General features: G+C 33.6%; 1 protein-coding gene across 1 annotated transcript; it reads right to left on the minus strand.

The window, feature by feature from the left end:
- Positions 1–890: 890 nt before the first annotated feature.
- LOC145114203 (palmitoyl-acyl carrier protein thioesterase, chloroplastic-like) lies at positions 891–3,246 on the minus strand. The gene is made up of 6 exons (XM_079050193.1): positions 2,861–3,246; positions 2,577–2,713; positions 2,188–2,301; positions 1,945–2,119; positions 1,783–1,851; positions 891–1,289 (listed from the first exon to the last, which is right to left on the minus strand). Exons 1-6 carry the CDS (start codon positions 3,224–3,226, stop codon positions 1,047–1,049), a joined length of 1,104 nt encoding a protein of 367 aa, XP_078906319.1. The 5' UTR covers positions 3,227–3,246; the 3' UTR covers positions 891–1,046.
- Between the last annotated feature and the right edge of the window lie 8,174 nt (positions 3,247–11,420).

Consider the following 11,420-nt stretch of genomic DNA (forward strand, 5'->3'; position numbering starts at 1 on the left):
TATGGAACCACAATAGAGGAGTACTTGATGAAGTTGGATGAAGCATTTTAGTCCATTAAGTGCAAGAAATTGCACAGGCCCTTTTATGTCCTCAAGTGCAGGAAATAGCAATTTTAATTTGCTATTTCTTATATTTGAACTTCCTTTACCACAAATAAGTATAAGTAAGTTGTTATTTCATGCATCTAGGCTTTTTTTTGTTAAACTGCAAGAAATAGCAACATACTTTAATTGATTTGACTTGAAGATTCACCTTATCTTCATGTCTTGGATGTTATCTCCAACAAATTTGGTAGTGTTTTGTTACTCTAAATGAGGTCGAGTATGCGGATCCCATCCCGATCTTATAATAAGAACAAGAGATCTTTTTCAATCAATTCCCTTGCCCCTCATTTTTCGAGAATCAGAAAGATCATTTTCAAGTCTGAATGTGTTCATTTGGAATCTGAGTTATTCTACTTCATTTTTATTTACTTATTTTATTGATTTTTATTTAATATCAATATTTTTGTCACTCTTTTTTTTATATTATTCCTTAAGTTCCATAGGTTTGATCTTTTAGAATTGGACTCATTTTCTCATTGAGCGAAGGGTACGAAATAAATCTCTCAGTTTTATGTCTTCCTACTTCATCAACTTTTCCTATAGTTCTCATTTCTTTCGTTTATCATTTTTGTAAGCACGTATTCATCAAATGGAAAATAAGAATCTAAATAGATTATCCAATCATTTTTCTATTTCATTTTATTTTCTGTACACATTTATAATAAGCACAACAATATCATTTAGTTATCAAGAAAAAATGGTTTGTAATCCTTGAAAAAATATTTATCCATATATATAATCACAAGGGTACCTTGATTTTTGTAAAGAGACGATAATTGCAAAGGTTTAACAAAAATAAGCACACCCATTTCATGAATTCTAAAGTAACAATCATTCGGATAAAGAACGTAGACACATTTATGTTGATGGGGGACAGTTGACTCTGACACTAATTATTGTTGGACACTTGCGTTACAGAAGTAACTGATGCTCTAAAGTCTTTACTTGTTTCCTTGTTTCAGCCGCCATCTAGTCCTTCCTTTCATAATATTACTATTGTCACCATCGATGTCAAATCGAAGCAAATGTTGGCAATCAACAATGTCATAATTAGATGATTCAGCACTGTTGTTTGTCAATATAGAAGTGAAGGATTGCAATATATTGTCCTTTGTAAACTCTCGATAGTAATCTAGTGTCATGCTATGAATCTCGTAGTTCTCTATAATTGTCTTGGGAACACTCTACGATAATAAATAAGTGTCATTATAACTCATGTATCATTCATCCTTAAAATATAAAGGAGATAAATCTAACCTAATTCCTTAGTGATTTTTCAAAAATGAAACAAATTATGAAATTACCAAAATATATAGCCATGAAAATCGTAGTTGGATTGGATTGAGCAACCATTTTTTCTCTTGGAGGAATAGGAAAAGGAGAGGGTGATTTTTTAACTTGTGCCTTCTAAGAGGCAAGGCATGCGCCTTACCGCTAAAGAAGTAGACGTATTTTGTAATTAGCTTCCCTCGACTATTATTTACACTATGTATATTAACAGAAATATATATGTAAATTGCACCCAACAGGAGAAAATCACAGCCCAATCCGAGCCAAGTACGATTTCCATGGCTATTTTGGTAATTTTTTTAATTTTTTTTGTTATTTCTTAAAAAAAACCTTAAGGAATTAAGCTAGAATTGTCTTTTTCTCTAAAATATAAGATAAACCAATTACCTCAAGGATCAACCCAACATATTTCACATTGTTCACATGTTGGTTAATATCTAAATCGCTCCATCTTGGCTAATATTTGTGTGTCAAGTGAAACAACAAAAATCATATATTTAGCAAATAAACCAATATATAATATTTCAAAGTAGATAAAACTCGACCCACCTTTAAACCTTTGCAAATGTGTTCATTAATCTTTTCCTGATCACTTCTTGACCATATTCTAGTGTCCTGTTCGATTAAAGGGGGTTTATCTACATAGATTTGCTCGAGTTTAGCTCGAACCTCATTTGGAAATTTGGATATCTTTCTTGTGTTTGTATTCATCATCACCCAATAGCTACAAGATAGAAGTACTATATCAATACAAAGAAGTTTTAAGTCATTATGTCACGATAAGATCTATACCTTGAAGCTCTTACTAATATCTCGCCTGTTTTGCAATCATGCAATGTCAGATTACAACACACACCATTTTTTCCATGAGCAGCTTTCCAAGTCTCCATCTGAACAATATCGCCCCTGTAGAAGATTTAAGCATGCCAGAGTACATCATGGTCCAACTAATAATCTCAACATGATAAATTCCTTGTGGTTCAAAGGAAATGTCAATTTCACAAAGCTAGTAAGTTTCAGGATTTAGTTACTGATCAATATACATAATTGTAAAGATATGTGTTTTAATGATCTACAAAAAGTTAAATGTATATCAGCTTCAAAGACAAAGATGATTGAATGATAGAATTATAGTGAACCAAGGTCCATGTATAGATGAAAATGAGTCATGCATGTTGTACCAAATTGGATAACGATCCACAACCATTTGGATCTTTGCCATCACCCACGTTAGGTTGTGCTTGGACATCTCCTCTGATCCAAACCCAAACCCGTCATGCATTAATCCACTTTTCTTCATATGATTAGCTGTTGTTTCCTGTGAGTCCACCTTGAGATTATGAATAAATAGCATGTACATAACTAGAAACAGACAAACCAAAAGGCACATGTCCGTAACAGTCAGCTTATTTGTATCTTGCTTTTATTATTTTTTTTTACGTATATACAATCTGAACATATATACCTGCAAATGGTTCATTAGTGTTTCTATCGAAGCTGTTTGATCTGGCCCTACTTCATATAACCTAATACAAAATATTTCTTGGAATATAGAATCATCTTGAATCATTCTTTCTACGTGAAGATCCGAAACCATGTTTGGACTCTCTTTCTTTGGGTCGACCATGCTCCAATCTATGGCATCTACTTTTGTAGCATTTACCTTCGTTGGAGCTTTAAATTGCGCACTCCAGGAAGAAGCCTGCTTTAACTTAATCCTCTCATGCTCATGCATGGCCCCTGGAATGCATCCGAACTTGCTGGATGTCATGTAAGGGTATGGGGAAGAGTTCATAGTTATGGATGATGCAGTGGTGATCATAAAAGCCATTGCTAATTAATAAATTCTTATGCCAGAATTGTAATAGACAATGTTTTCGTTATTTAACTATTTATAGAACCATAGATCAACATTCTAGATTCGCTTACGATTATTTAATTGCATTACAATTTAAGACAATTTTAATGGTCTATGTGATGCTAAACATTGCCTTTTTTTGACAATGTGGAAATAAGCATGACTAGATAGATTGGGCTACAAAAAAATATTAAAGAGATCAAAATGATTTTAAATAACTGAAAAAAAAAGTGTTCTGGTACAAGAAAAATGGTAAATTACATCTTATATTTTTGGATTTCCAACTTGTTATATCATTTTAATTCAAACAAAAATTAACAACGGTGAGAGAAGTTGTCTAAAATAGCAAAAGTATTGCACATATTTTTGGTTTCTTTTCTTCAACCTCACAAGATGTGTACTAAAGTTTTCTAACTTTATCACATATCTTCTAGCTTAAAAAAACATTTCCTATTCTAGTCATTTTTTTATCAATGAAATAGTTATATTTGCATTGAGTTACTTTATATCGTGTATCTAAAATCAAATTACTTATAGTTCTAATATTCATTACTTGGTTCACAAAACCAAACTTTACTTAATAATATTTATAAAGTATTTATTTTATTTATACTTCATTTTTTATTGACGGACCTCATTGGAATTCCATATATTTTCGGTGTCTATCTTTGCTTAAACAATATCTATTCATCTACCACCAATATGAATATTTATTTGTTTTTGACTATTCTTCATCCTCTTGAATAACAATGAATGATGTAATCTAATAAATCCACATAAGCATTATAATATAATTTATAATGCTTCTGGAAATCTTTCTCATAAGATTATGACTATAATTATTCAAGTATTGGTATGAGTATACTCTTGAATCAAATTTAATAATCACTAGACTAGGAATCACACGTCAAATGCCCGCACCACTATTTCTTGGCCAGCAACAGAAGTTGATTATCTCACATGCTAAAAATCAGTTTTATTTTTTTCTACAAAAACGGCGCTATTTTCGAATTCCTATTTTGGATTGTTTCAAATTGCTTTTGTACAAATAGGGGCGGGTGGCCGATATATTTTGTTTGATCGTTTAAAAATAACATAATGGTCACTTTCAACCAGGTTAGTTTCAACCCTTTATCTTATATAATATAATAGAAATGGTCAGTTTTAATTTTTAATTTTATATAATATATTTAAACGGGTTTAAAATATATTCTTGGTCTTTTAATTTTTTTTCTATATCTTTATTAAATTTTAACATATAATCTTATTTGTTATAAAGATACCATAAAACTTTATATAATAATTTATACCATCAAAAAATATCTAACTACTATCTTCAAATCAATACAAATATTGAATATTATTATAATTTAAATTTAAGTATTACTAGAATTATATAAATAATAAATAAATATATAGCTTATAATTTGAGTTGTCAAATCAATTATTGAATCTGTAAAAACAAATAAAAGTATCAAAACAAAAATGTCACTATTCATCTTGAAAATCATTTGCATAAATTGTCACGGAGCATATATAGGGCCAAGGGGGTGTCCACCCCCCTAATTTTTTTTATATATAGTCCATAAGTATTGAAAAAGTTACATATTGTGCCCAAAACTATAAAATTTGACTTTGGCCCCCCCTGTTCTTCAATTTTTATACGTATTCTATTTTCGACCCCCAAATCATAACTTCAAGCTCCGTTACTGGTCATATCATTACTTTTATTTGAATACTTTCAAACTTTGATACTATAAATTCGATCATTTGAGCTAAGTTTTTTTTTGTCATCCTTATTTGAGTATTGTGCTCTTTACTCACTTTTGCATTCTCAATTCTTCCATATTTCCTTTAAATTTGCATCGTTAGGTTTATCATGACTGCAACATAAAGTATGTATTTATTTTCTAACTATCATGTAAATATTTGATGTGAAACATTATATGTAGGATACTAATTGTGTTTTTTATCCTACTATTTATTTTGCAGTTATATTCACATATTTGTTATTATGGCATCAACAAATACTAGTTTTGTAGATCTCCTTTGTAAATTTGAGGTAAGATTTCCTTCGCCAAATAATGATAGATTTGAGATAGATAATGACGTTGGATTTGATAATCCAAACTTCGACTGTAGTAGTTAGTCATTAAGTAATTTCGAGGAAGATTATGATGGTGTATGTGAGACTTCATCTATGACCTTTATGAATGATGTTGGAAATGTAGGAGACTGTGACATAGTAGATTTAGAGGACAACGTTCATATAGATCTTTGGAATGAATTTGAAAACAAAATTAGGCTCAGTATGGAACTTGAGAGTAAGTTATAGGTAAAAAGGCAGCAACACTATGGTTTATCGCCCAAAATAGAGAGTATAAAGTGTATGACAGTAAAAATAACAAATTGGTAGCAAAATGTAAAACTATAGGAGATGAAGGCGAAAGCTTTAACTCTACGCACCATACACCACCTTGTCAATGCTATATTCGTGTAATTAAGAAATAAAACCGTCATATGTGGCAGATTACACGTTGTGTTGATGCACATAATTGTTTTGGATCTTGTATCGGCAATAATAACAAGAATTTGAACTCATACAACTATTTCATCACACATCATCCACTCAATTTAAAAATATGTTGCTTATCAGGTGAAGCATATACAAGCATATATTAAAATAGTCTGAATGTTAATGTTTCTTACTGGAAGGCATGGCATGACATGGCAGGACACAAGCAATAGAGACTATTTATGGAACTTTGGAAAGTAACTTTGTTGAGTTGCCAAGTACATTTCAGCTTTGCAAGCTTCAAACCCCGATACAGTTGTACAGTGGTCTCATAACCCAAATGTCTCGTCACATCTGGCAATGTTCAAGTATGTTTTTTGGGCTTTTGGACCAGCTATTAATGCATTTCGTCTATGTCGACCTGTTATTTCTAACGAATGTGTTTTTCAGAATTGTCACATGGTTACAAATAAATGACATGGGAGGAGATACACATATTGTCCAATATTTTCAACATACGTGGAGATGTGGTAAGTGACAAATGGAAAGGTTTCCATGTTCACATGCAATTGCATTTTGCCGATATAGAGGGGATAGCCCTCTTTCCATCTGTGAATGATGTGTACACTAGTATGATGTACAAACAACAATATAACATTGGTTTTGTACCACTTCCTCGTTATGAGTATTAGTTGGATTTAGATTGGGTGATTTAAGCAAATTACTCAACATTGTATGTACATCGAGGCCGGAGGCCTAAAAATTGAATTTGTAACGAGATGGACAATCGTCATCTTAATGAATCTCGAAAATGTGGACTTTGCTGTCAACCGGTTCATAATAGAAAAAATTGTTCAAGTTTTCAACCACAATTCCATGTACATAAACTATGTACTTTTTTTATACATAATGATCTTGTAATTTAATGTTTAATTTGTATTGTAATTTTCGAATTAAATTCTAAACGGTTGTAGTTTTTAAATGATATCAATGTGACGTAAATTATGTTTTTATTTATTGCATTACATAATTATAATAATATTTAAAATTAGTATTGCTTTGAAGGTAGTAATGAGATCTTTTAATGGTATAACGTGTTAAAAGTAATATATAGAATTTAATACTATAAGATTATACGTGAAATTTTAATAAAGTTATAAAATAGAAATTAAAAATATCAATGATATATTTAAAACATATTACATAAAATAACGGGTTAAAAGTGTAATATTAAATGAACAATTTCTAAAAATATATTGATCTACAAGAGTTATTTACAAAAAACTAGTTCAAATGAGAAATTTATAAGTTGTTATATAAGATAAGGGTGAAAACTGTAACATTATAAGGACCATTTATGTAACTTTTAAATAATTAAATGAGATGTGTGGGCCAACGGCCCGATTTGTACCATGCAATTTCAATGAGCCCTATTTGTACAAAGGATTTCCAAAAAAGCAGAAAAAAAATTAAAAAATAAAAAATGAACTCTTCTAAAACCCATCAATGTGATTGTCACCGAGAATAATTATGAGCTTAACGGAGCTCAACGACTTCACCACCGGATAAAACAATACTTGCACTCACATGTCAAGCTCGCTGGAAATAATAGTGTTATCATTGAGTCCCGAGAATAACCAAACACTTATAAACTCGTAACCTTGCTGCCGGAAATGGAACCTCATACCAAGGCATGTCCACTGATTTTAAGCCCTTGTGTGAAAAAAAAGAGCCCTTAATATATTTTTTTTATGTAAACAAAGTTCATTAATACTATAGAAATCGATAATTATCATGAAAATAATCAAAACTGTAACATACACGTTTTGAAATCGTGTTAAAAGTAAATAATATTATGAAATATTATGTGATATTGAGTATTGAGTTCTAACAGATAGTTTTTACTATAAATGAAGTAAACTATGTTTAGAATCACTCGGAAAATATTGGAAGTCTTATGGGATTCCAATTAAAAGTTAAAATATCGAAATTTAACGAAAATATAAAATTTGAAATAAGTAGAATTTTATTATTCAAAGTTGTAGATAATTTCATTAGAAGCATTTAGGCGAAAACCTCATCGAAATCCGAATTATAACGAAGAAGTTATGACCAATCGAAGATCCGCGACAAAACCGGCACGGCGCCGAATGACGTAAAAAGTGAGTTTTTGATAAAGTACTTTTTAGCCTTGGTAATCTAAATGAAAGTCGTAGTATTTGTTAAACCGAGAATTTTCATAAAAAGAACGTCCAAATCTGACTTCGTATGAGGAAGTTATGATTTTTCTAAGTTTCAGCTTAGCAGTAGACAGCTAAAAACTCGAATTTTAGATCGAGTGATTTTTAGCCAACACAACCTAAACGAGAATCGAAGTTCTCGTCATTAGTAGTAGACGAAAACGGACGTCGGATGAAGAAGTTATGAATTTTTAACGGATTTTCCTATCCCGGTCTGTTAAAAATAATATTATTAAAAATAAAGTCAAAATTAGCCGACGAAGTCTATTCCTGCGTACGCGTGCATATAAAGAACGTCAAAAACGGAGCCCGTATGCGAAAGTTATGGATTTTAGAAGTTTAGGGCTCAATTTCTAAGGAATCTCGCATGGATAAGGTCGGATCTCGCACACGTTACCCGCCACGTGTCCGATCTCGGTGAGTCAGTAAACGCGTGTCCGATCCGGAGAGCCGTCCGAAGCGAGGTCCAATTGGCGTCCGACGCGTGCCCTCCTCGCGTGTCCGAGCCTCGCACCCGCCACCTGCCTCCCTCGCATGCGCGCCATCTGGAGCCCCTCGCTGCTGCCGCGTGTACCCCTTCGGCCGAAGACATCCGAATCCTCCCCTATAAATAGTGCTTGCAAGACTTGTCGGGTAATTTTGGAAAATTGCCATTATTCACCCCTAATTTCATATTTTAGCTATTTCCACTTTCCCCGAAGCCCCGAGATTATTTCCAACGCCCGAAACACGCCCCGAAGTTCCTGAAGAGCCCGAGAAATTATCTTTTCGGTTTGAAGCCCAACCCTCGCAGGGCCCGGTTTTCAAGAAAACTCCCGGTTTTCATTGAAGAAAGTAAATTATAGTAACAATGTGCTGCCCAAATTACTATTTTAACCCCCGGTTATTTCACGGTGAGTTCAATATATAGGAACAATTGTATGTTATGTGTTATATGTGCTATGTGCTTTTCCGTTGTTATTATTTCAGCTATTTATGATAGCAAAGTTATACCTTTGACCATGTGATTAGTGAATGGACTTAGATTCACGGTGGTACTGGTATGTAGCCTCTGACCATGTAGAGCATGTCTCGTAAGAGAATGACTTCTATTCTATGGTGTTGGCGGAAGGTTAGACAGGGCTTTCAACCTGAAATCTACCAAAATGTTTAAATCAGAAAGTGTATGTCTTCTGTGCCATTTGGGCCAAAGCTTTATTGATGTATATCAAGTATAGAAATTGTCATGTCTTATTGATCGTATATCTTTGAATCAAATCATTGATTGATATGGAAAGTTTGTCACATGATTCACATATGCCTTTGTTGTTTATTGTTCCTCTTTGCTTCTGCCATATTGAATTATATATATGGCATAACGTTATATTGTATCTATTGTTGAACTCACTAAGCATCGTCGCTTACCCCTCTCAATGTTTAACAAATTGCAGGAGATAAGTAACCAGTATAGTAGTATACTGTTGGAAGATTTAGAATAGTTTATACTATTACTTTTATACTTGGGTTTACGTATGTATAAAAGCTTAAATATCCTGGGTAGTTATGTAATATACTAAAACTTAGTCGGTTTGTATCCAGTCGTTTGTAATCACTTTATCAATGTAAAATATTGGTTTTTTATGAATATGCATGTAGCATGTTTTTGGAGTAACAATTGTCAAGTATGAAAGTTTGGGTCTTTCAGAAATATGAAAGTGTGGGTCTTTCAATCATGTTATCAGAGCAGTAGTTTAAGTGAACTAAATTCCACGGATTGGTATTTAGACTTAAACTATTGGAAGTTCAATATATGAACTGAATCATTGTAAGTATATAGATACAAACCTTAGGAAAGACTTAAGTAGAGTATTAGGTAAGGATAAACCCTAATATATTCTAAAAATACAATGTTACTCCATATTGCAGAACAATGGCTGAACAAGTGGGTAGCCATACCCCTGAGGTGGGTGGAGGTCCTCAACCTGATGAAGTAAATACTCCAGTATCTCCTCATGAGGAGCGACTATTGGGTAAAGGAAAAGAATGGTGATAAAGGAAGAGAGAAAGCCAATGGAGAATATTCAAAAGGGGAGGTGAAGCGTCCCTTGTTCAAAGATTTCAAGAGTAGTGGTGCTACAGAGTTTTCCGGTGTTCTTAATCCCATTGTTGTTCTTACCTGGATCCAGAACACAGAGAAAGTGTTTCGTATTTCTCATGTGGATAATGAAGACAAGGCTAATTATGCTTCTGCAATGCTCATCGGAGAAGCCTTGGTCTGGTGGGAAGCAACATATGAAGCTCTCAACGGGTTTGACCAGGAGAATTTATCCTGGGAAATGTTCAAAACTCGTTTTCTAGAGAAGTATTGTCCTTTAGACATGAGGAGGAGATTGGAGAAGGAATTCCTCGAGCTTAAACAGGGAGGAATGACTGTGAATGAGTATGAAACTCAGTTTAATCAAAAAGCAAGGTTTGCTACAAAGTATATTCCAACTGAAGACGAGAAAATTCAGTTATTCATGGAGGGACTACGGCATGAAATCCACGATTTCGTTGCCAATCGGGAAGTTCTGTCATTCGATAAAGTCGTTGAGTATGCTTGAAGACGCGAGCATGACTTAGAAATACGTGGTGCCACTTTTACTGTTCCGAAGCATCCACGTACTGAAAGAACTATTCCTGTTCCCTCTATTCTACCAGCTCAATTCGTTCAGACTGAACCTGGTAATCAAGTGCAAACTCAAAATGCCCCTCGTGGACGCGGTAGATCACAATCTTTTTCTATTCAATCGCCTTCATGTCGCATTTGTGGAAGGAATCATCCGGGCCAATGCAAAATAGACAAGGAATCCATTGTCTGTTATGGATGTGGAGAAACGGGTCACATAAAGCCAGCTTGCCCAAGGAAGGATGTTACTTGTTATGCATGTGGTATTACTGGCCACAAGAAGCGTTTTTGCCCTACTCTTACTAGTCAGATGACGGGAAGTCAAGCTTCTGTTCAACAACCGGCGAGAAGTCAAGCTCCTATTCAACAATCAAAGGGTACTCCAACTAAAAAGGAGGAGGTTCCAAAAGCTAAGGGTCGTGCATTCCAGATCACCACAGAAGAGGCACGCGAGGACCCGAATGTTGTGGCGGGTACATTTCTTGTTAACTCTAGACCTGCTCACATCTTATTTGATTCTGGTGCCTCAGATTCTTTTGTGTCTCATGAATTTGCGCATTCTTTTCAAATTGCTTGCTATGCACTCGCGCAACCATTTCAGGTAGATACTGCTGGAAGTATATCATTACTTGCTGATAAAGTCTATAGGAATTGTGTTATAGAAATTGAAGGCTACAATTTTCTTGCTAATCTGATTCCTATCTCATTTCCCAACTTTGACATTATTCTCGGCATGGATTGGTTGTCAAAGAACCACGCAGAACT

The sequence above is a fragment of the Lactuca virosa genome, chromosome 5 (genome assembly GCF_052849685.1).
Source record: "Lactuca virosa cultivar CGN04683 chromosome 5, Lactuca_virosa_CGN04683_v6, whole genome shotgun sequence".
NCBI lineage: Eukaryota > Viridiplantae > Streptophyta > Magnoliopsida > Asterales > Asteraceae > Lactuca > Lactuca virosa.